Consider the following 25,470-nt stretch of genomic DNA (forward strand, 5'->3'; position numbering starts at 1 on the left):
TTCAATGCTGTTTCTAATTCTTTTAGTGATATAGGCTCATCCAAACTACTTTTTATATGTTCAGGAACCTTCGGTCCAATAATTAAATTTAAAAATTCTAAACCATCTCTTTCCCTGTCTTCATAAGGCTCAGAAAAATATAGGTCTTTATAAAAATTTAGAAACTGACTTAAAATATTTCCAATTTGATTATGCCTAATTCCTTTCTCATCCTTTATTGCAATAATTTTTGTCCTTCTTTTCTTTGCTTTAAGGTAATTTGCCAATAATCTTCCCGTCTTATTTGAGTTTCCATAATACAGAGTTTGTTGAGAGACACTATTTTCCTTAATTTAAATTCTTGAGCCTGAAATTTACCTGTCTACCTCTCTCCCTCCCTCCCCAGCAAGGTAGCGATTGGCTGGCCCAGAACATCCTCTCGGACGTCAGCATTGACGTCGGAAAGACTTCCTTTCGGCTTTAGCAACTGCAGCATGGTGGTAAGAGCAGGGGAAAGGAGGGAGGCTTTTTTTTTTTTTGCGCACCTGTCCCTTGCTGCGATCGAGCGGGTGGGGACTGCGCGATCCTTTAATGCCTCACTGTGGAGACAAGTCCATTCACCGCTCCACTGGGCGGTGAATGGCCTTGTTCCCGTCCCTGTAGAGGCCACTATTTTTTCTTCCCCGTTTTGGCGGGTTACCCGTGGCTACTCGCGGGTAACAACCACCGTGTCATTCTCTACTCTGAAGTACTCAGCAGCATATACATTTACCTCAGAGCCTGCCTGGGTGAACCTGAAGATGTTGTCAATGAAGAGAAGCACATCCTGCCCCTCCTGATCTCTGAAATATTCTGCAACAGTAAGACCTGTCAGAGCAACTCGAGCACGGGCACCAGGGGGCTCGTTCATCTGTCCATATACCAGAGCTACCTAAAACAAACATACACAAGACAGGTATAATGTTCAGTTATTGGAGGAAAGCCAAAGTACAGCACTGAAATATGGTTCTGCCTCTCTCAATTTTAGATAAACAGTAAATGGGGGAATGGGAGCAGCATCTTTTTCCCTGCTACCCAGATCCTTCCCCTCTCCATATGTTCACACCATGTCTTCGGTTGCTAACCCCGCAGCATTAGGATCAAGCTATGAGGATTCAGCATGTGGCACACTGTTACCTTTTCCACAAGGATCTACTGTTAGCAAGGAAATTAACCGTGTGCCACAGACTCCGTGAATTAACTGCTGGTGGGCGCTATACTAAAGTTCTCTTTCAACTTGATGTTTCTAAGCAGAAAGCCCTGTCAAAATTTAGTACTGAGGCAGTCTTAAGTCTTATACATGAGAAATACATCAAGATTCTGGTGTATGAAAGCAGCACTGGGGAAGGGGGGGGGGTCAGTCCTGGTGTATGACAGCAGTGCCAGTCATCCTGAGAAGTGAGGAGTGGGAGGAAGCAATGTGCCGACAGTCAGAAGGAGGAAGAACAGTAACACACCAATGGTCATTGGAGGAGGGGGGGGAAGGGGAGGGGGCTCAAATATAAACCAAAACTCCCATTTTGGGGCATTTTTTGGTCCCAAAATCTTGGTTTATATTTGAGTATATGCAGTATGCTTAACATTTTTTTTTGGAGAAGTATTTTTTGCTGAAAGTTATAAAGAACAAGGTTTCTATACGATATACACCAAGACATTTGATTATTTGCTTGAGCTAATCAGGGCCGAGTTTGGCAGGTTATGCTACTAAAAGCTGGTAGTAGTCTGCTGGTTCACCTTAACATTACATGGTGTTAGCACTTCTACCAGAGTGAAAATGGACTTAAAAACAGCATGTTTAATAATGTTGCTCTGAGGAAGTAAGGAGAAATAGCACAGTTACTTACCGTAACAGGTGTTATCCAGGGACAGCAGGCAGATATTCTTGACTGATGGGTGACGGCACCGACGGAGCCCCGGTACGGACAATTTTAGAGTGATTGCACTATAAGAACTTGGAAAGTTCTGGCATGCCGCACCGCGCACGCGCGAGTGCCTTCCCGCCCGACAGAGGCGCGCGGTCCCCAGTTAGGATAAGCCAGCTAAGAAGCCAACCCGGGGAGGTGGGAGGGACGCAAGAATATCTGCCTGCTGTCCCTGGATAACACCTGTTACGGTAAGTAACTGTGCTTTATCCCAGGACAAGCAGGCAGCATATTCTTGACTGATGGGTGACCTCCAAGCTAACAAAAAGAGGGATGGAGGGAAGGTTGGCCATTAGGAAAACAAATTTTGCAAAACAGATTGGCCGAAGTGTCCATCCCGTCTGGAGAATGCATCCAGACAATAATGAGATGTAAAAGTATGAACTGAGGACCAAGTAGCAGCCTTGCAGATTTCCTCAATAGGAGTGGAACGGAGGAAAGCTACAGATGCTGCCATTGCTCGGACTTTATGGGCCGTGACAGAACCTTCCAGTGTCAGTCCGGTCTGAGCATAACAGAATGAAATGCACGCTGCCAGCCAATTAGACAACGTACGTTTAGAAACAGGACGTCCCAATTTATTCGGATCAAAGGACAGAAAGAGTTGGGGAACTGATCTGTGGGGTTTCGTACGCTCTAGATAGTAAGCTAGAGCCCTCTTACAATCCAAAGTATGTAGAGCTTGTTCCCCAGAATGAGAATGAGGTTTTGGAAAGAAAACAGGCAGAACAATGGATTGGTTGAGATGGAATTCAGAGACAACCTTAGGGAGAAACTTTGGATGTGTACGCAGAACCACCTTGTCATGGTGAAAGACCGTAAAAGGTGGATCTGCAACCAGTGCATGAAGCTCACTGACCCTCCTGGCAGAGGTAAGAGCAATAAGGAAAAGTACCTTCCAAGTGAGAAACTTGAAAGAAGCGGTAGCCAAAGGTTCAAATGGAGGCTTCATTAAGGCGGAAAGAACCACATTGAGATCCCAGATAACAGGAGGGGCTTTAATAGGTGGTTTCACATTGAAAAGACCCCGCATGAACCTGGACACCAGGGGATGAGCTGATAGAAGTTTTCCATGGATCAGCTCATGAAAAGCAGCATTGGCACTGAGGTGGACTCTGATGGAAGAGGACTTAAGGCCAGAGTCAGACAAAGAAAGCAAATAATCCAACAACGTCTCCACTGCCAGGGAAGTTGGATCAAGATGATGATGAAGACACCAGGAAGAAAACCTCGTCCACTTCTGATGGTAACATTGCAGAGTGGCTGGTTTCCTGGAGGCATCTAGAATGGAACGAACAGGCTGAGACAAAAGCGTATCATGAGAAGTCAGCCCGAGAGATACCAAGCCGTCAGGTGCAGAGACTGGAGGTTGGGATGTAGAAGGGTCTCCTGATGCTGTGTAAGCAGAGAAGGATACAGTGGAAGAACAAAAGGTTCCCTGGAACTGAGTTGAAGTAGAAGGGAGAACCAATGTTGCCTGGGCCACCTCGGAGCAATCAGAATCATGGTGGCTCGTTCCCTCTTGAGCTTGAATAAGGTTCTCAACATGAGAGGCAGAGGAGGGAAAGCGTACAGGAACAGATTTGACCAGTCGAGGAGAAATGCATCCGCTGCCAGACGGTGAGGGGAGTAGAGTCTGGAGCAGAATAGGGGCAGCTGGTGATTGTGAGGAGCTGCAAAGAGGTCTATCTGAGGAGTGCCCCATTGAGCGAAGATAGACTGTAGAGTTACAGGATCGAGTGTCCACTCGTGAGGCTGGAGAATTCTGCTGAGCTTGTCCGCTAAGGAATTCTGTTCTCCCTGAATATAGATAGCTTTCAGGAAGAGATGGTGATCTATGGCCCAAGTCCAGATCTTCTGTGCTTCCTGGCACAAGAGGCGAGAGCCTGTCCCCCCTTGCTTGTTGATGTAGTACATGGCTACTTGATTGTCTGTGCACAGCAGAAGAACCTGAGGAAAGAGAAGATGTTGGAAGGCCTTGAGGGCATAGAACATCGCTCTGAGTTCCAGGAAATTGATGTGATGCTTCTTTTCCTGGGCTGTCCAAAGACCTTGAGTCTGGAACTCGTTCAAATGAGCTCCCCATGCATAAGGAGAGGCGTCGGTGGTGATGACTAGTTGATGAGGAGGTTGATGGAACAGAAGACCTCTGGATAGATTTGAGGATACCAACCACCATTGTAGAGATTGACGAAGAGATGATGTCACAGAGATGTGTCGTGAGCAAAGATCCGTCGCTTGGGACCACTGAGTAGCAAGGGTCCATTGAGGAGTTCGCAGGTGAAGACGTACGAGGGGTGCGACATGAACTGTGGATGCCATGTGACCCAAGAGTATCATCATTTGTTTGGCAGAGATGGAATGTTGAGGAAGCACCTGCTGACATAGAGACTGAAGAGTCTGAAGACGGTTGGATGGTAGGAATGCTCTCATGAGGAGTGTGTCCAATATCGCTCCAATGAATTGGAGTCTTTGAGTGGGAATGAGATGAGACTTGGGTAGATTGATCTCGAATCCCAATATTTGTAGAAACTGGATGGTTTGGTTGGTGGCCAGGAGAACTGCTGGAGCGGATGTGGCCTTGATTAACCAGTCGTCCAGGTAAGGAAAAACCTGAAGGTGGTGAGAGCGTAGAAAAGCAGCTACCACGATGAGACATTTGGTGAACACCCTTGGAGAGGAAGCAAGACCGAAGGGCAGCACCTTGTACTGGTAATGACAATGATTGATCATGAAACGGAGATACTGTCTTGAGGTTACATTGATTGGTATGTGAGTGTATGCTTCTTTGAGATCGAGGGAGCATAGCCAGTCGTCTTGGTTGAGAAGAGGATAAAGAATGGCTAAGGAAAGCATCTTGAATTTTTCCTTTACCAGATGTTTGTTGAGATCGCGAAGATCTAGAATTGGTCTGAGATCTCCTGTTTTTTTGGGGACTAGAAAATAACGGGAGTAGAATCCCTGCCCCTTTTGATCTAGAGGAACTTCTTCTATAGCGTTTAGAAGAAGGAGGGATTGAACTTCCTGAATGAGGGCAGATTGAGGACTGTTCAAAGCAGACTCTTTTGGCAGGTTTTGGGACGGAAGAGTCTGAAAGTTGAGAGAGTAGCCGTGGCGGATGATATTGAGGACCCATTGGTCCGAAGTGATAACTTCCCACCGGCTGAGGAACAGAGAGAGACGACCTCCTATAGGTTGAGGCAGGAGAGCAGATATAGGAGTACTGGCTATACTTTGGAGAAGTAAGTCAAAAGGGCTGTGTCTTCTGCTGTGGAGTTGGCTTCACAGGCTGCTGTTGCTGTTGTTGTCTGGGAGGCTGACGCTGTTGCTGCCGTTGACGCCTGGGTTGCTGAGCAGTTGTTGGTAATGGCCGAGCTGTGAAGCGGCGTTGATAGGCTGACTGTTGTCTAAAAGGCCTTGTTGGGGGAGGCTTTTTCTTATTTTTAAGAAGGGTATCCCAACGTGTCTCATGAGCAGACAGCTTTTGAGTAGTCGAATCCATGGATTCCCCAAAAAGCTCATCCCCTAGGCACGGGGCGTTGGCTAACCGATCTTGATGATTAACATCAAGTTCAGATACCCGAAGCCAGGCCAGGCGACGCATTGCCACAGACATTGCTGTCGCTCTGGAAGTAAGTTCGAAGGTGTAGTAAATGGACCTAACCATGAACTTACGCAGCTGAAACAGAGAAGACAAGCAATGGTGGAAAGATTGTTGTTTCCGTTGAGGAAGGTATTTCTCAAAGGAAGCCATGGTGGTAAGGAGATGTTTCAGATAGAAAGAAAAATGAAAGCCATAATTTCCAGCTCTATTTGCCAACATTGCATTTTGGTAGAGCCTCTTACCAAATTTGTCCATGGCTTTACCCTCTCTGCCAGGAGGTACAGAAGCATATACACTGGCTCCTGAAGATTTTTTAAGGGTGGATTCGACAAGTAAAGATTCATGAGGAAGTTGTGGTTTGTCGAACCCAGGAATGGGAATTACTTTGTACAGAGAGTCTAACTTACGTGGGGCCCCTGGAACCGTTAAGGGAGTCTCTAAATTCTTGTAAAAAGTCTCCCTCAAGATGTCGTGAAGAGGGAGCTTCAAAAATTCCTTTGGAGGTTGGTCAAAGTCCAGGGCGTCCAAAAAAGCTTTAGACTTTTTGGACTCAGCCTCCAAAGGAATGGACAGAGAATCACACATATCTTTCAGGAAACTGGAGAAAGATGAAGTGTCATGCTTAGAGGACGGGTCATGTACAGCAGACTCCTCCTCATCTGAGGAACATTCTCCTTCAGAGAGAAAAGGCTCTTCTGAATCTCCCCACAGATCAGGATCCCTGACATGGGAAGAACGATCCCGAGACTCAGGGGTAGATGGGTCTACATGCCGGGTCTTGCGCACCGACTTACCCGATCTCATCGATACCGACCCAGGCGATGTAATCGGTTGCACCGGAGCCGAAGTCTGCACCGATTGATGTTGAGCTCTCGGCTCCGGCGCAAGAACTGGCATCGACACCGATGAGGTGGAGTGAATCGGTACCGAGGGAGTGGATACCGACAGCACAGGTTGTTCCACTATCGGTACCGGCTCAGTGCGGACCGGCACCGGAAGGTTCGGTGCCAGGATAGTTGGAAGGAGCTTTTGTAATTGCTCCTTGAGCTGTGCCTGGAGAATGGCCGTAATACGGTCATCAAGGGATGGCACCGGTACCGCTTTTTTCTTCTGCGGTACCTGCGGTGCCGCTCGACGCCCCGGAGATGAGGAGCCCGATGTCGAGGGACTCACCTCAATAGGGGCGGAGCACTTCCGCTGGCGCCTCACAGTCGGCAGGATTGGACTCACTGCACTCGAGACCGGAGGACGCTCCAGCGGGGAAGGCTTCTTAGCCGGCTTACCTGCATGTTGGGACGCCGGCGCGGAGTCTCGCGGCGTCGAAGAAGAGGGTGCCGACTGAACTGGTGCCGAAGTCGGAGTCGATGGAACGGGATCGGACATCTCGGCACTGAACAGTAATCGCTGTTGTATTTGGCGATTTTTCAATGTTCTTTTTTTAAGTGTGGCACAGCGGGTGCAGGTGGAGGCCTGATGCTCAGGACCCAAACACTGTAAGCACCAGTTGTGTGGGTCCGTGAGAGATATGGGCCGAGCACACCGCTGGCACTTTTTAAAACCTGGCTGAGGGGGCATGAACGTGAATACCGCTTCAGCCAAATCGAAGGCCGAGGCTTCGATGGTGGCAGAAGGCCCCGCAGGGGAAAAGTCAAATTGAATCAAAAACAAAAGAATTTTTTTTTTTTTTTTTCACAAAAATGAAAGAAAAAAGAAAGAGGCAAAAGCCAAAAAGGTTTACGCGAGCGGGAAGGCAAGTCAGAAAAATTTTCAACAGCCGTTGATAAAACGCGTCTTCTTAGCTCCGCGGAAACTAAGAAACTGGGGACCGCGCGTCTCTGTCGGGCGGGAAGGCACTCGCGCGTGCGCGGTGCGGCATGCCAGAACTTTCCAAGTTCTTAGAGTGCAATCACTCTAAAATTGTCCGTACCGGGGCTCTGTCGGTGCCGTCACCCATCAGTCAAGAATATGCTGCCTGCTTGTCCTGGGATAATAGGTTTTTACTTGCTAATTGTCCCAAGTACAATCAGTCTGACAAATAGCCAAGCAGAACTAAGAAACTAACAATTATAAACAGCAACATCACTCACAGAAGGAAAATAGCAACTAACAGAGAAAATACTGTTGCATATCGAGTAGAACAAGAACCTTCAAAAAAACATCCCCACAGCTACGCCAGACGAACCAAACACTGCTGTTCTTATAATCTCCAACAACCCAGACAAAAAGACACTGCAGAAAAAATATACTCTTTGTGTAAAACACATCAAATAAAAACAACAGGGCAGAAGCTGTGCCAAGGGACTAAAAAGGAAAGAACCTAAATTTCTCCTTCTTTATCGTTCCTTCAGAACGGCACAGAACCGATGGGATGTACCAAAGCAGTACCTTTCATAGGTGGTTCTCCCAAAAGGCCACAACAAGAACATGCTCACCGAACACCGCGTTCCAACGTGCCTGATCGTCCACATGGTAATGTCGCACAAAGGAATGGAGAGAAGACCAAACTGCAACCTTACAGATATCCACCGGAGATACAAAAGAAGATTCAGCCCAAGAAGCTTCCTGACCCTTAGTGGAATGAGCTTTAAGAAAATCCAGAAAAGGTTTCTTTTGAAGAAGGTACGCTGAAACAATAGCCTCCTTGATCCGTCGTGCAATAGTAGCCTTGGAAGCACCACCCTACCTTTCGAGGGGCCTAGAGGACAAAAAGATGATCAGACTTCCAGAACTCTTGGGTCCTCTGAACATAAAAGTGAAGAACACTATTGACATCCAATTTGCGCAACTGTCTTTGCTCCAAAGAGCCCTACTCCCGACTACCCAAGACCAGGAGGACCACAGACTGATTGACATGAAAGGGCAAGACCATCTTCGGTAGAAAGGAGGGAACTGTCTGAAGCACGACCTACTCCCTAGAGAACTCTAGGAAGGGAGGCCTATATGAAAAAGCCTGCTGTTCAGACACGAATCTCACGGAAGTAAGGGCCACCAGAAAGACAGCCTTCAATGTGCAGAAGCCAAAAGGCTCAAAAGGAGGCTGCACAGGCACGGAAAGAACCAGATTGAGGTCCCAAGTAGGAACTGAAAGCCGCACTGGAGGTCGGAGCAATTTTGCCACTCTCAAAAACTGAACCATATCCAGAAGCCAAACGCTGACTGGGCAACAAATTGCAAAACACTGACAAAGCTGCAAGCTGAACCCAGAGGGACGACCAGGCAAGTCCTCTGTCCAGACCATCCTGCAGTAACTCCAAGTTATGAGGCAAAGAAGTGTGAAGGGAAACCACACCATGCGTGGAACACCACTCCTCAAAAAGACGCCAAACTTGCACATAAGCCCGATAGGTGGAAAGTCTCCAGGAACCCAAGAGGGTGGAGATAACCTTATCTGAATAACCTCTCTTACTTAGACATTCCCTTTCAAGAGCCAAGCCATAAGACAAAAGGGACCTGGATCAAACATTAGAATGGGACCCTGAGTCAGAAGGTTGGGCAAGAGGGACAGTGGAAGAGGATCTGCCATGAGAAGACGGACCAGATCTGCGTACCACGGGCGCCTGGGCTAATCCAGAGCCACCAGGATCACGCAACCGGCATGCCGAGAAATGCAAAGAAGGACTCTGCCCACCATCTTCCATGGGGAAAAAACATACAGGAGGCTGTCCTTTGGCCAAGGTTGCACCAGAGCATCCAGCCCCTCGGCTTGGTAATCTCTGCACCAATTAATCAACTCAAAGGCCGTGGGACCAAGACACCACCACGTGACAAATGAGGAAGTACGTCTGGCAATCTCCACTCCCAGCTATGTGGGAAGTAGAGATGTCCATAAGATGAGTCTCTGTCTCAAGCCATGAGCAGAGAAGCTTCCTGCACCACCAGACGACTCTTGGTTCCCCCCCGACAATCAAAGCCTGAACCAACTTGTCCACCTCCTCCCCAAACAGGAAAGAGCCACGAAAAGGAAATTTATTAAGCTTAGCCTTAGATGCCACATCCGCAGACCAACCTTGAAGCCACAAGATACTGCTAGCAGCCACTCCGAGAGCTACGGACTTGGCTGAAGCCCACAACAGATCATACAAGGCATCCAAGAGATAAGTACCTAGCTCAATTTTAGTAACCTCCTGATCCACCAAGGACCAATCATCAGACTCCTGGGTCAAAAACTCACTTGGATCACTGGAAAACAAGCCTAGGCCACCAGATTGCCACAAATCGCCACCTGGACTGCCAAGGCAGTTACGTCAAAACTGCTTAAGAAAAAAGACTCCAACTTACGATCCCGAGTGTCCTGCAAGGCCAAATCGCCTTCCACCCGCACCGTATGTCTATGCGTGATAGCCGAGACCACCGCATCAACCACAGGAGATTTAAAGGTATCCCTATACCCATCAGGAATGGGATAAAGCTGTGCCATGAACTGCCCCAAACGAAAAGCCGCATCCTGCAGCTTCCACTGCGCATACACTACATCCCAAATATCCTGATGCATAGGAAAAGAACAGGAGGACAATTGGATCCCCCGAGGTAGGGGATCCACCACACGCGGAGGCTCCTTTGCATCCTCCTCAAAGTGCAAAACCGACAAAACCTGAAGAATAAGCTCCTGTAGCTCTTCCTGGTGAAAAATGTGCACCACCAACACATCCTCACCAGCCAGCGTCTCTGCAAAACACATTTCCGTGTCATCCCCCCTCCCCAAGAGGATCTTGGGGGTCCAAGTCCTCATCAGGCAAAAACGCATCTACACACAAAAATATCCTTGTCCCACAGCTGCTTGGACAAGGGGGGGGCTGGGCCAGAGTCGAGGGCCAAACAGAGGTGGACATAGAAAGCAATGCCCCCAAACCCCCCTCCCCCCTGAAAAACCAGAGACACCTCGGGAAGAAACAGGACCCCCAGCCACCTACAAATAAGCCTTATACATGGCTAAAACAAAATCAGGGTCAAACCCCCCTGGTGGAAAAGCAGGACTCACTGCCAAGGCAGGAGAAAGCAGAAACCTGTTCCCATCTCTTTAAGACAGGGGGAAGGTCATCCAAGGCTGCAAGCAAGATGGTGGAGCTTCCTGCCAAAACACCCACTGAAAAAACCCTCTCCTGAGGCTTACAGTGGCAAAGAGGCCTGAACAGACCCAGCTGCTAAAACAGGCAAGCCAGCAGCAACGAAAAGGGAGTCCCCAGCACTATCACTGTTAAGGGAAACCTTATTTCCCTGACCGTCGGTGACTGGAGAAATCTCTTTGTGGGAGGTAGGTGAAGCCCGGGCTTCCCCACCACTGCCTGCTGCTGACGAGCGGTGCACGTGTGAAGAACCCTGCTTGCCAGCACCCGAAGCCAACAAAGATTCCCCTTTGCAGTGGCCAGTGCACTTATCGGCCACACTGACCGTGCACCTGGAGCACAATGAGCACTTTTTCAGCTTAAAAGAGCTCATTACGAAAACCGTTACAGGGAAAAAGAAAAGTGCTGATTAGCAACAAAACTCAATTAACCTTAACTGAAGGCTTCCATTCAGACTGGCACTGCCTCAGGACTTTTTTTTCTTCTTAAATACAACTTTAAATACTTGAACAGATCCCACTGGCTCTCAAAGCTATATGCCTTGCCTGTATTTGGTGGCAAGATTTACAACTGAGGCACCTTTAAAAATAAAATTTTTTTATAGAAAAGATTTTCAAGTGATTTGTATGAACCTATTGTTGTATTATTGTTCACTTGTTGTGAGATATAAAAATGAATAAAGATTTGGGGAAAAAATAAATAAAAATTTTGGGAGGTGGGAGAAATGGGGGGAGCAACTCAACCCCAGAGATTGGACCAACCCCCTCAAAAGGTCCCCGAAGCTCAATCCGGCACTACAAACAAGAACAAGAAGGCCAATATAAATAAAATCCAACAGCCTAGGTAAAGACTGCACAGGCTTACCACCTCCACCTGCTGGAGACTGAGAACTGACCGATTGTACTTGGGACTGCACAGCCCATTTATACTACAGCAAAGTGTCTCAGTCTCCACCTGCTGGTTGAGATGCATTATAACCCATCAGTGCTGTGGAGGATGATAAAGAAATAGAAAATTGTTAGATATTAAGCACAATAGCTTTTTGAAAAGAACACAAATGGTTAAATGTTATCTTCCATTGGGCTGGGCACTTGCATTTTTCAGATTAATATTTTGGGGATTATTTCAGTCAAGTGCTTTTGAACTGGATTTAAAATGTTTGAGAATGCATCTTAAGCACAATAACTTTGAAAACATCTGCTTTTTTCATTGTAATCCATGGTTTAGGTAGATCTTATGTCAGACGATTGAAAAGCTGGGCCTTCACATAAGCATAATTAACATAAACCAAGATTTCTTCATTTGATAATATCAAACTTTTAATTAAATGGAACTAGTTTGATATACTTGACAGGGAAAGTGAAAGAATAGCTGTACTAGATTTGGTTAACAACAAAGGAAAGAAATCCAACACAATCTGCAGTAGAGAGCTGCATGGGAACGGGGACGACGGGGACTCCGCAGGTTCCCCCTTTGGGTCACGGGGATCCCTTGGGGACACCCCCTAGGGTCAAGGAATCCTGCAGGGTTAGATGGAAACTCGAGCCATGAGGCTCGCCTTTTTTTCCTACCTGCCCTGCCGCAGCACACAGCCGACCGGAAATCTTCCCCGATGTCAGCGCTGTCGTCGGAGGGAGGGCTTAAGCAAAGCCCTCCCTCTCTCCGACGTTAGCGCTGACATCAGGGAAGGCTTTCGGTCGGCTATGTGTGTTGGGGCAGTGCAGGCAGGAAATAGAAGACGAGCCTCATGGCTCGAGCTCCATTTGACTGGTAATTTGCTTAAAGATGAGGGCTGGGAGGCGGAACACAAAAGGGGGGAGGGAGAGCGTTTTTGGAACTTTTATTAGGCTAACCTGATACATTTGTGGCTCATGTTGGAGTTACATTCTTATAATGGCTCCAAAGAAAGCAAGAAATGTAGCAGATTAAGCCAATGTAATGGAATCCCCGATTCAAATGTGCTTGTGTCTGGTTAAGCTGAAATGGTGATTGAGAATTTAACACACCTTCTAGCTGGCCTGTTCTGCTGAAAAGGATATTAATTGCTATTAAGAAACCATGAGTTGCCTTCTCGTCCACCTTCCCATGCTTGTCATGCAAAAGCAGCCAAAGGTTGAGAAATTATTTTATCCTCTGAACCTTTAACCAGAGGGGAGTCCCACAGCTCTGCCGCACCGAGGACAGCTTTGTAAGATAACCCTTGAATTTTGGAAGCCCTCCCCTATGTTTTTTCAAATATGGTTGCAGCTCTCTATTCTGAAGTTTATAGGGACGGACGGGGACTGAGGGGATTCCTCGCAGGGATGGGAGGGATTTTGACGGGGACAGGTGTGATTTCTGTCCCCGCGCAACTCTCTAATCTGCAGTGAAAAGAGCACAATCCAAAACCAAAAGAGAACTGCAGACAAATGTACAAAGATGCAGGCTAAATTTATTAAACCAAAATCATGAATGCGGTTATGTTACCACCTTGTACCAAACCGAGGGACCCAAGACGGTCCGTGTTTTGGTTGGGGTCCCAGGCGGATAAGGTTTCTAATAAAACCGCAAAACGAACACTTAGTCTGATAGAATCGTGGCCACAGCTGAGCTCCAAGAGTTTCTCTTACTGGTTGTTGCCGCGATTCTATCAGGTTAACTGTTTGTTTTGCGGTTTTATTAGAAACCTTATCCACCTGGGACCCCTGATGAAGGCGTGTTTACCGAAACACGGACCGTGTCGGGTCCCTTGGTTTGGTACAAGGTGGTAACATAACCGCATTCATGATTTTGGTTTAATAAATTTAGCCTGCATCTTTGTACATTTGTCTGCAGTTCTCTTTTGGTTTTGGATTGTACTAGATTTGGTAGCAGATAAAAAAAAAATTCATCTTTATAACCATAATCTTTTCCCGAAGAGGTCAGATCTAAGAGAAACACTCACCTTGGATGATGTGTCCTTCAAGTTAATGACACCAGATTCAATCATTTCATGGTACAAGTCATTACCCTCACGGGTACGCTCTCCAACACCAGCAAAAACAGAGTAGCCACCATGTGCTTTAGCCACATTATTAATCAGTTCCATAATTAATACAGTCTTGCCGACACCAGCACCACCAAACAGCCCTGTGTTAGAAACAATGCTGGTTTAAACAATCAGTAAGAACCAGGCACATGTCTTCATCATAAATTTGTTCTTTTCCTTCTCAGACCAAAATGCTGACTTCAGCAAACTCAGAAGAACGAAAGTCAGTGTCAAAATCATCACTGAAGGACACAGAAGTATTTAACGAAAGATTAGGCTCTTAGCTCGATCTTGTTTCTGTTAATATACACAGGAGTCCGTACTTTAGCTGTTGATTCCCCCTAACTGCTGATTTGCAGAAGGGTGTCACTAAGATCTTGAACTCCTCCCCTTCTACAGGGGGAAGAGGTCCCTCTTCAGGCGATACCAAAGCAACTGAACGCTACTGAAACAAGAAAAGAGAAGGAGAGGCATGGGGAGCTTTCCCGTCAACATTCTGCTCTGCTCTGAAACTTAAGTAATAGAACAATGATCAATAAACAGTTAACAATTTAACACTGAACAAACTAAACTAAACTAAACTAAACTAAACTAAACCTTAGGTTTGTATACCGCATCATCTCCGCAAGCGCAGAGCTCGGCACGGTTTACAGAGGTTAGGAGGAAAAGGAAACTACAAAGATGGATATGGGAGAGGGAATAAGAAGATAGGGAGGGAACAGGGTACTAGAGAACGAGGGGTGATTATATTTTTGAAAAGAGCCAAGTTTTCAGATGTTTACGGAAGGATTGGAAGGAGCTAACATTTCTGAGCGGGGATGGGAGGTTGTTCCAGAGTTCTGTGGTTCTAAAAGGGAGGGATGTTCCAAGTTTTCCCGCGCGGGATATACCTTTTGTAGATGGGAAAGATAGTTTCAGTTTTTGGGAGGATCTAGAGGAGAGTGGGTTAGAGGAATTCCAAAGGAGTGGGATAACGGGGGGTAGGATGCCATGTAGAATCTTGAAGGATAAGCAGGCACATTTGTAGAGGACTCTGGAGTATACTGGGAGCCAGTGAAGCTTGGAGAGGAGAGGGGAGACGTGATCAAACTTGCCCTTTGTGAAAATAAGCTTGGCCGCGGCGTTCTGAATTAGTTGAAGTCTGTGGAGGTTTTTCTTAGTTAGGCATATATAGAGGGAGTTGCAGTAGTCCAGTCTGGAGAGGATGGTGGATTGAACGAGGATGGCGAAATGAGAATGGTGAAAGTAGGATCTTACTTTCCTCAACATATGGAGGCTAAAGAAGCATTTTTTTACCAGGGAGTTGAGGTGATCACTGAAGGAGAGGGAGGCGTCTAGGATGAAGCCTAGGACTTTGCTTGAAAACTCGAGCTGGAGAGTGGGGCCGGAAGGTAGTGGAATGGAGGAGGGTAAATGGTCTGAAATAGGGCCGAGCCAAAGTAGTTTTGTTTTGGACTCATTTAGTTTCATTTGTACAGATTGGGCCCAGGATTGGAGGTTCGTGATACATGAGGATATGTTTTCAGTGAGGTTAGAGAGGTTCGAGTCGGTCTCAAGGAGGATGAGGATGTCGTCAGCGTAGGAGTAGAGAGTTTCTAGGGGGGATAGATGAAGTAGTTTCAGAGAGGACATGTAGATGTTGAAAAGGATAGGGGAGAGGGGGGAGCCTTGCGGGACTCCACATTTCGGCTTCCAGGGGGGGGATGAGGTACCGTTTGTGTTTACGGTGTAGGAGCGGAAGCGTAGGAATTTCGAGAACCAGTCTAGGACAGTGGAGCTTATGCCTATTTCGGAGAGTTGGAAGATTAGGATGTCGTGGTGAACGACATCGAAGGCTGCGGAGAGGTCGAATTGAAGAAGAACAGCAGATTTGTTACGCGATTGGAGTTGTTGCACTTTAGAGATTAGTGAGGCCAGGAGGGATTCGGTGCTGAAGTTGGGTCTGAAGCCGAATTGGTGGGGTAGGAGGATAGAGAATCTTTCTAGGTAGGAAGAGAGTTGGGTGGATATGATAGATTCTAATAGCTTGGTTAGGAGAGGGATATTTGCTATAGGGCGGTAATTTGATGGAATGGAGGGATCAAGGTCGGCCTTTTTCAGTAAAGGGGACAATGAAATGTGTCCCATGTCGGGGGAGAAAAGGCCCGATGTTAGGGCAGAGTTAATAAGTTCAGTGAGGGAAGCGATGGCCTGTGTAGGGATATTCTCGAATAAGTAGGAGGGGAAAGGGTCCAGCGAGCAGGTACAAGTTTTTAATTTGAGGCAGAGTTTGGAGACTTGTGGTTCGGAGACAAGCTCGAAGGAGGTCCAGGATCTGTCGGCAGGGATGGGAGTGGATACAGGTGAGGTAGGGTTGAGATCAATAGAGGTCAAGGAATTATAGGAGACTGTGGGGGGGAAGGAGCATCTTAGGGTGGTAACCTTTTCGTTAAAGAAATTTGCAAGGGCATCGGCTGATAGAGATGGTGGGAGCAAAGATAGGTCATTTTTTTTTTGTAGTTAGTGAGCGCCAGATGTTGAACAGCGCACTGGTCTGGTTGTTGGATCTCGAAATCTTATCTCCGAAGAAGTTTTTCCTGGCTTTTTTTAATGTTGAATTGTAAAATTTAATATTAGCTCTCCAGGTCCGTCTATCTGAGGGAGATTTATGCACGAGTAGCTAGGAACCAATCTGCTAAGTGAAATTAGTAGGGGCTAGAAACCCCCCCCCCCAAAAAAAAAAAAGGAAAAGAAAAGGGAGCTCCCTGTTCCTGTAGCAATGTCTCAGATGAATCTTAGGTACAGCAGAAGAGGTCCCGAGACGGACACTAAAGGCACCAAAGGCAGAAGTCTGGCAAATCAAAAAAGTCCACAAAGGGTGGGCTGTATGGACTCCTATGTATATTAACAGAAACAAGAATATTGAGGTAAAAACCCAATCTTTTGTTCTGTTACATATACTTTAGCTGACGCACCAAAGCAGTGCCAAACATCTAGGGAGGGACAGATGAGCATGCCCTCAGAACCAAGGACCCGAAAGCAGCATCTTCTCAAGCCGCCACATTATACTTTTATGAAGTTCTACAGATTTCATCAGGGAAGCTGCTACACCTTTTGTGGAATGTGCTGTAATAAGTATAGGAAGCTGTTTCCCGCAGGTAATGTAAGAAGATGAAATCGCCATGCGAATCCATCTGGCAATGGCAGCCTTGGAGGCTGGCTTGCCACATCTCGAGTGGCTGGTCAGTACAAAAATGATCAGAAAGTCTGGAATCGTTAAGTCTTCTCCAGACAGATTAAGCAGGGCTCTACGCACATTCATCTTCTGCAAGTCTAACCAGTTTTGCCAAACCCATAGGATGAAAGGCAGGCAAACTAAACTCCTGACTGACATGGAAGGTAGAAACTACCTTTGGAAGAAAGCAAGGTACTATGTGCAGAGAAACACCTGACTATGAAATGGAGAAAGGGTTCCCTAAAATTCAGAGATCCTTCCCACTGAGACTATGGCAATCAAAAACAGTCTTAACCGTAAGGTCCAACAGGGAAGCTTTTATCAGACATTAATACAGAATCAAGAATATACAAGGAAAAAAATATATATACCAATGGTATCAATGCAGGAAACAAAGAGTCCAATGTTAATAATCAGTGCAGGAAGCAAAAAGAGACATTATATAGAACATAGGATAGGTCCTTCAGGACCACATTGATGTCTCAAGACAAACTGTCTGTGTAATGGGGGTTACAATCTGAGCGCCCCCCCCTTCAAAAACCAAGTGACATCTGAGTGAGATGCCAGAGACTGCAAAGCCTGAAAGCATGAGATACTGGCTACCCACACTTTGAGAGACAAAACCGCCAGGCTCTTTTCAAGACTGGCTTACAGGAATGCAAGGATCACTAAAATGGGAGCCCTCTCAAGCTCCACCTGCTCCTTGGTGCACCATAATGGGAAGGTCTTCCAGGTCTTAGCGGAAGTCATAACCGTCACAGGCCTCTTTGCTCTAAGGAAGAGTCATAACCATAACCTCCAAGTAACCCTTCTGTATCAGGGATGTGTGCTCATGAGCCATGCCATAAGTTCATAGCGTTCTGGATTCTCTTTGGGAACTGGACCTTGACTGAGGAGCCCCAGATGAACCAGAAGTTTCAGGCATCTACCTCTCTGCAGACATACCAGATTTGAAAATCAAGGCCTACAGGGCCAGTATGGAGCCAGCAGAATCACCGGCCCCTGATGGTTCGCTAGCCCATGGTGGAAAAACGGAGAAATCGCTCTGTGGGCCAGGGATAACTAGAAGTCTAGCCCTACGCTTCCCTGTTTGGCTTTTCTACTGTAAAGTGAACTACCTTTGCATTCTTCACTGTGGCCATTATATCCATGTCCAGTTTGCCCCAATTCTGAAAAATGGGTGAAAATGCTCTCTGGGACAGAGACCACTTCCCAGGGTCGAGAGTCTGTCTGCTGAGAAAGTCAGCATGGACATTCTCTACCCCTGCCACATGGGCAGCTGAGAGGGCTTTCAAGTGAAGTTCCACCCACTGGAATAACATCCATGCTTCCAGGCGAAGGGGAGCGCTTCCGGTGCCTCCTTGTCTGTTTCCATAAGCCATCATGGTAGCATAGTCTGAAAACACCCTAACTGCCTTTCCTGACAAGAAGGTTTGCAGCTCTAGCAAGGCCATTTCCAGACAATTTATGGAAAACCTGTCCTGGAGGGAGTGACAGTGGCAGACAGCCCCCCCAAGCTGCTGTCAGTCATGCGTTGAATCCAAGAGGCATACCCCTCAACAAGGCCTCCCCCTGTGCTTTGCCTCCACAATCCAGGGGAGCTGAACTTGCAGGGAGTGGCGTTACAGAGACCACCTGGACAGAAGGTAGTACTGGAGTGGGCACATATGAGCTCTTCCCCAAGGAACAACCTTCAGGGAGTTTGCCAGTGAGTCTAGCACCTGCAGGTAATACCAGGCCATGGGGCTTGGAAAAGCCAAGATCTCTGTGACCTGCTTCCTAATCTTCTGTTTGGATGGCTCAGGAAGAAAAATATGGCCCTTTGCCGTACTGAATTGCACTCCCAGAAATTCCAACTTCCGGATCGGACAAAGGAGATTTGTTTGCAAGTTGACTATCCAACCCAGGTTCTGTAGGAGGCTTACCACCTGAACTGCATGCTCGCTGTCTTCTAGAGAGGGGGTCCTGATCAGCCAATTGTATAGGTAAGGATGCACCTGGACACCTGTCCTGCAAAGGTCGGCTGCTACAACCACTGACACCTTGGAAAAGATGCAGAGAGCTATGGCCAAACCAAAAGGGAGCACCACCAACTGGAAATGTCCCTGCAGAACATGAAATCTCAGATATTTCCAGTGATCCAGAAAGATGGGTGTGTGAATATATGCCTCCATCAAATCCAGAGGCAAGAAATTCTCCCAGAGCCACCACCGCTATGACAGAGCGGACTGTTTCCATACTAAAGCAGGGGACTTTTAGGATCTTGTTTATTGACTTTTAATCTTCAGTGCCTTTCTTGGGCACTATGAGTATAAAGAGTATCTGCTTGAGTCCAACTCTTTTTCAAGAACCGGTTCTATGGCATGAATGTCTTAAAGTCTCTGAATGGATGCTTGGACTCCGATCTCCCTCTCTGGCTATCTGGTTGGGGAGTCGAGGAACAGATCGGGGGGGGGGGGGGGGTTCGAGAAAACTTGATCTTGTACCCCTCCTGAATAATGTCCAGAACCCAACGGTTGGACAAAATCTGTTCACATTCCTTCCAGAAAGATGACAGTCGCAGGAAAAATGTCTGTGCATTAGTGCACTCATAATGGAACACAGAAGTAGAGGGCTGCTGGGCAGAGCTTCAACATAGAGAGGGTGTCAGAAATGACATGGAAAACGAAAGCCGATTTGATAAAGCGACACTGAGAAATCATCAGTGATCCCCCACCACTCCTGCCCCCTAGCTACTGGACCCCATCAGGGATATCAAATCATTCACAGACGCAGAAGAGCCATGCAACAATAAAGGCATGGAAAGGATTTCCAATCATCCCAGTCCTGCTCTGAAGGATCACAGACACATGGAGCCAGCGTAGTATGAGGCGTAGACACCTGGCTGGATCCCTCTCAGGTGGAGCCAGCGTGCCCATAGGCAATGCATTGCTTCCTGGTCTTGTTAAGTGGACTTTCCATAAAAGGCTGGCAAAACTAGAAAAGCTTTGCATCGGAGGACCGGAGGCTCCTTGTACAACCCCAGACTGGGGAATACAAGATTCATTTGCATTTCACCCCATCGCTACCCAGATCTTCTGAGAAGGATCACTTCCCCTTAGGATTTTGGTAATTCCAAGGCTTTGGAGAACTGAATAGAGATCGAACCTGAACCTCCCGCCCCTTGAAACACAGCTGCTCCTTAACCGGTAAATCTGTGCAAAACAAACACAGGATCCAGGGCTAGAATGGCCTGGGGCATCCATGAGAGGTGAACTCTAGGCAAATCGAGTGATTGTGAGGCAGAAAAAATGAAGTTTAAAAAAGTGATTGCTAAAAATCCAAGATCAGGAAATTCACGCCAAAAATGGGCCATTGGAGCTAAAAATAAAAAATAGCAATTTTAGGGTTTTGGAGGCAGGGGAACCAAATCCTAACCTCAGAAACCCTTCAAAATTAAATTTCCAAACTCCCCTCCCCCACTTGATTTCTGGTACCTGTCAGCTTGTAGCAGCCTACCTGCAGGGAAAGGATTTCTGCCCGATATTGTCAGAACTCAACCATCGACGGAAATCTTCTGGCTGCCAGTTGGACAGACTTTGACCACAGACTCCTACCCCCGAAATTCCTCACAAAGCGACAGTGTGAGAAATTTCACAGTTGGCTCTCTGATATTCAGAGGTTGAAACACAGGGGCCCCACAGCCTGCGGCGCTCAAGCCCCTGATTAAATCAGCAGGCGAGCAACTCTCATGGAATGAACCCCGAGCTCCTGAAGGGACACAAAGCAGGCTGGCTCCACAGGTAATCGATGAGATTCGCCTGGGAGCAGCAGTCCATCTACACAGGACTGTGTCCTTTCCCTGGCAGAATAAGCCCAAGAAGGTGACCTCTGAGCTCCGAAGCCACAAAAACTGACAGAAATGTACCTGAAAACAACAAAATGAAGCAGAGCAGATCAGAACAGAACAAACCTTCTGCGTTCACTTTCAGAAAGAAAAACCGATAGGGTGGGGGGGGGGCTGTTCTCAACTGCAGAATGGGAGGAGTTCAAGATCTTAGTGACACCCTTTCTGCATATTTTCAGTTATTGGGAATCAACAGCTAAAGTACAGACTCCTATTTATATTTAACAGAACATGATCTGACATGGGATCTCATTTCCTGAAATGGAAGCTAGCTGGGTTCTAACTGACTTATCTCCAGTGTAATAGAAGCATTTCAAGGTTCAATATACTCACAGCTAATACTCTATTACACAAAGCTTTGGTTAAAAAAAAAGTTTACAAAGCAGTTCATTCACCAAAGTCCAAGTCTATTTTATTCTGGAGTGGAGAAATGGCCTACTTGTTGAAGCAGCTGCCTCAACACCCTGAGGTTGTGAATTTGATCCACACTGTAGCTCCTTGTGATTCTGGGCAAGTCACTTAACACTTCATTGCCCTAGGTCAGGGGTGTCAAAGTCCCTCCTCAAGGGCCGCAATCCAGTTGGGTTTTCAGGATTTCCCCAATGAATATGCATGAGATCTATTTGCATGCACTGCTTTCATTGTATGCCAATAGATCTCATGCATATTCATTGGAGAAATCCTGAAAACCCGACTGAATTGCGGCCCTCGAGGAGTGTCTGACACCCCTGCCCTAGGTACAAAATAAGTACCTGTCTAAAATATGTAAACTGCTTTGACTGTAACCACACAGAAAAAGCAGTATACAGTGTTTCCCCGCAAATTCGCGGTTCACAAATCAAGGACTCACTCATTAACAGTCTGCTCATACCGCCTCTTCCTGTAGTAAAGTCAGGCTATACCAATCAGGAGCTGCATGTCAAAGCAGCTCCTGATTGGTATAGCCTGACTTTAGTACAGGAAGAGGCTGTCAGAGTAGACAGTGAGTGATTTTCTTCACCCGCTGGTGCTCCAGTTGCCCTCTCCTGCTATGCTGCGGTTTTTCAAAATTCACGTGGGTTCCTTGAACGGAATCCCTGTGAATTTCGGGGGGTGGGTGGGGGGGGAGGAGAGGGAGGAGTACTGTATCAAGTCCCATCCCCCTTCTTGATTCCCTGATCTTTGACACGCTGTAGTATATTACTACACCACTTCTGACTGTATTTTAATTTCAGCATTCCAATTTTCTAAAACAATAAATTAAACACCAACATCACAAATTTTCATTCGACGTACCTATTTTACCACCTTTGGCATAAGGTGCCAGTAAGTCAACGACCTTAATGCCAGTGACTAAGATTTCCTGCTCTACGCTCATCTCCACAAACTCAGGGGCTTCAGCATGGATGGCAGCAAACCTACAAAAGTAGAACAGCACAGTCAGAATACAATAAGCATGATCAAGTTGCTCATTTCACATCCTAGATAAGTGAACACAGGTCCAGCCAGGAAGCTAGTAGAAAGGCTCAGCAGCTATAAAAGGGCCATCATTGAGCACAGATAAGAAGGGTGGCTGATCTAAATAGACACAAGATGATCAACCACAGCAAAAGAGGGACCAGTATCAGAGACTCCCAGAGAGTGAAGAAATAAGATGAGGGGTGGGATAGCCCTACTTTCACAAACAGCAGGCTAACAGAAGCCCTACCCACAACAAATAAAGATAATCATTAAACAATTTTCACCTTTTGTGTGTTATGACCAACTGTATTGGTTAGATAACCGTTAAGTGACGAGAGGATTAATCACAGCAACAGAACTGCATCAACACATTAAGGAGTGAAAACTAAACAGGTACAAGACTTTAGAACTTAAGTTGCAAACAAATGGAGAACTTGAGCAAGTAATAATATAATTTAGCATTATGGGTAAGCCAGGGAAAGATGCTGTATGGCTCCATCTCACTTTACAGATAGAGTTAGTGTTATTAACATCCCCTTTAGTGCGGTGGTTCTTTACCCAATCCTGAGGACATACCCAGATAACTTAGTTTTCATGATACCACAATGACATACTGTACAAGAGAAATCTGCATGTACTGCCTCCAGTATATGCCAAGTTTTCTTATAGTAATTATGGGTATCCTGAAAATCTGACTGGCTGGGTGTTGTTCCATGGACTGGGTTCAAAACCTGTTTTAGAGGTAGAGGAAGATGCTGCTGGGCAACCCCTTTCCTAGATAAGGTATAGCTAGACTCTAGCTGCACAGGTTTTGCCTCCTACACCGACAGTGGGGTTGGAAGCATAAACACATACAGATGTTCCATTTTATGTATTAACATGGAAAACTACTGTGACTGTCGCCTACCAATTAAACCTGCTTGCATAGGGAACAGTGTAACTGCTATTCAAAGGACACAGGCTACAGTGGAACGTGGTAGGCTCGCTCAGGTATACCAGGCCAAAGATACAGCGTAACTATGTTAAGAACAAAAGCCCCCATAAGGTGTTGCTCTAGGGCCAAAACAGGAGGTTAAAAATAAAACTCTGCAGATCAGACTAATAGACATCCATATATTCCCTAATAGTTTAGTTAGGAAGCAGATAGCCCTACTGAACAAGCACAATCAGTTCAATAACTAGAAATATTTTTCTGAAAGATTGAAAATGACTTGGGTCAAAGAAACAAACATACTGTTTAGTTGTTATTGGACCTCTTTCATCAATGGGTTCACCAATGACATTCATGATTCTTCCCAGTGTCTCAGGACCAACTGGGATTCTGATAGGCGTCCCAGAGTCCAGGACCTTCTGACCTCTCACCAAGCCTTCAGTACCATCCATGGCAATGGTACGAACTGTATTTTCACCTAGAATGATGTAGAATAATAGATTATGTACATAAAATGTATAGCAAGTCCCACAGGTACAACCTCTCATCCATCCCTAACCACACACTTCTCAGATCAGCAGTGGCTTCAGCTAACTCAGAAGAACGAAAGTCATACTAGTAGATCATCAGAGAAGAATGCAGTCTTGTTTTTTTACATAAACACTTGTATTAATAACTCACCCAAATGTTGAGCAACCTCTAGGACCAGCCTGGTATCTCGACCCTGCACCTCCAGTGAATTCAGGATAGGAGGCAGCCCTTCATCAAATTGGACATCCACCACAGCACCAATGACAGCAACAATTCGGCCAGTGGCATTACTAGCTTTGGCTGCAGGTGATGTCTGTGCTGCATAATCCCTCTCTGGGAAAGGGAAGGGGGGAGAATTGTGAAGAGATTTAATTCACATATTTAAAAAAAGTACTCTGATATAAATAAGATTACAGTTACATGATACATATGTAGAGCTGGCTCAGCTTATGGGCCAGGTAAGGCCCTGGCCCAGGGTGCTGGTGATAAAGGGCATCCAAATCCCAGTTCAGAATCTCTTCCTCACTCTTCCCTCCCCTCACCCCTCTATTGACCACAAGGGAGAGATGCCAGATTGTGAGTCAAGACCTCTGTGTGCCATTTATCACCAGAACTAGCAAGGGGGAGACTAGAGATAGAAGGGAAGCTGTTAAATCATGAGTGGGTAGGGGGAGAACCAATGCCATAGTTGGCTCAGGCATTAAAAAAATAGGTAGTAATTCTCCATGGGAGAATCAATGCAAAACAGTGTCTATACGGTTTAGCAAACTAAAGGTTGGCTTCAGCAATTGTGTACTCTATTAGAACGTGATTCTTTGCTGTACACTGATAATTTATTTATCATATCACAGATACTGGTGGACTCCTGAGGCACACCTTTCAGCCAAAACACGGCTATGTTGGCATCTGAATAAAATTTATGAATATAGGTTGGTTGGTTTCCACTGTTTGCCAAAGTTGTCTCACTCACCACAGTCCCTTGAGCCAACCTTGTACACATTACAAAAGTAAAAGCCAAAAGTGTTTATATATTAGTTACCTATATTTATACTTAAGTTGGTTTGTTTGCTTTTTTTTTTTTTTTGGGGGGGGGGGAAGAGGGGTTCGGTTTACTAAGTTGCTCTCCGCATTTATTAACATAACCATTCTGCTTAATCTGCAATACATGCAACCAACAGAAGTGAAGCAGACTGAAGGCCAAATAAGTACCCGATTGCCCTCCAGGCCTCCCCTCCCTCCAAGCGGGGCGCTCCCTCAGCAGTACGGAGTCTGCATTCAAAGGAGCAGTAAGGAAACCCAGAGAAAGAAAGAATCCGCTGACCTCAAGCCCTTCTACTGTCTGCCGCCCTAGAGATGCCCCAGCGACTCCTGCCCTCCACTCGACCTCAATGACAGCACGAGGTCACGGGCCGCCACTCCGCCGCGCTCACTTACGTGTTCCCAGCACCACTGATGCTGCTGGCGCTCCATCCCGCAAAAACAGCGGCAGACGGCGCAACGCTGAGCCCGAGGCCCCTCTCAACGCACGCAGGGCCCCGACCGAACAACTGCCCACAGCCCCCAACATGGCGACACCGGCTACAAGGCAGAGCACCGACTAAGAGCGAAGCAAAGCAAAGCAGCGCATGCGCTCCAAAGCCAAGTCAGCCGGACGGAATGCGTCACTGGGCGAGTACCCACCCTCCTATTGGAGGGAGAAGGCGCCATTCACTACCGCACAGTAAGCCGCTGAGGTTCGAGATGGTATAAGGGGGGGGGGGAGGATAACTCTGAATTGTGATTGGTTGAAGGGAACCCAGAGAAAAAGGAACAAGGACGGGAGGGGGGTTTGAGGAAAGAGGTATTTCTTGGTAC

General features: G+C 46.7%; 1 protein-coding gene and 2 non-coding genes across 3 annotated transcripts in view; all 3 read right to left on the reverse strand.

The window, feature by feature from the left end:
• ATP5F1B (ATP synthase F1 subunit beta) overlaps positions 1-25,310 on the reverse strand; it is a 67,447-nt gene extending 42,137 nt beyond the window's left edge. The window contains exons 1-6 of the mRNA XM_033939775.1: positions 25,051-25,310; positions 23,767-23,949; positions 23,389-23,563; positions 21,990-22,111; positions 13,531-13,715; positions 752-910 (exon numbers count right to left, since the gene is read on the reverse strand). Coding sequence (XP_033795666.1) covers positions 752-910; positions 13,531-13,715; positions 21,990-22,111; positions 23,389-23,563; positions 23,767-23,949; positions 25,051-25,183 — 957 coding nt within the window. The 5' untranslated portion in view covers positions 25,184-25,310. The remainder of the gene's footprint in view (positions 1-751; positions 911-13,530; positions 13,716-21,989; positions 22,112-23,388; positions 23,564-23,766; positions 23,950-25,050) is intronic.
• LOC117358338 lies at positions 13,791-13,863 on the reverse strand. The gene has a single exon (XR_004539032.1). It is a non-coding gene; the product is annotated as a small nucleolar RNA SNORD59 (small nucleolar RNA).
• Positions 23,650-23,721, reverse strand: LOC117358339. Its single transcript, XR_004539034.1, has one exon. It is a non-coding gene; the product is annotated as a small nucleolar RNA SNORD59 (small nucleolar RNA).
• Positions 25,311-25,470: the final 160 nt, after the last annotated feature.

This window comes from Geotrypetes seraphini, chromosome 3 (genome assembly GCF_902459505.1).
Source record: "Geotrypetes seraphini chromosome 3, aGeoSer1.1, whole genome shotgun sequence".
NCBI lineage: Eukaryota > Metazoa > Chordata > Amphibia > Gymnophiona > Dermophiidae > Geotrypetes > Geotrypetes seraphini.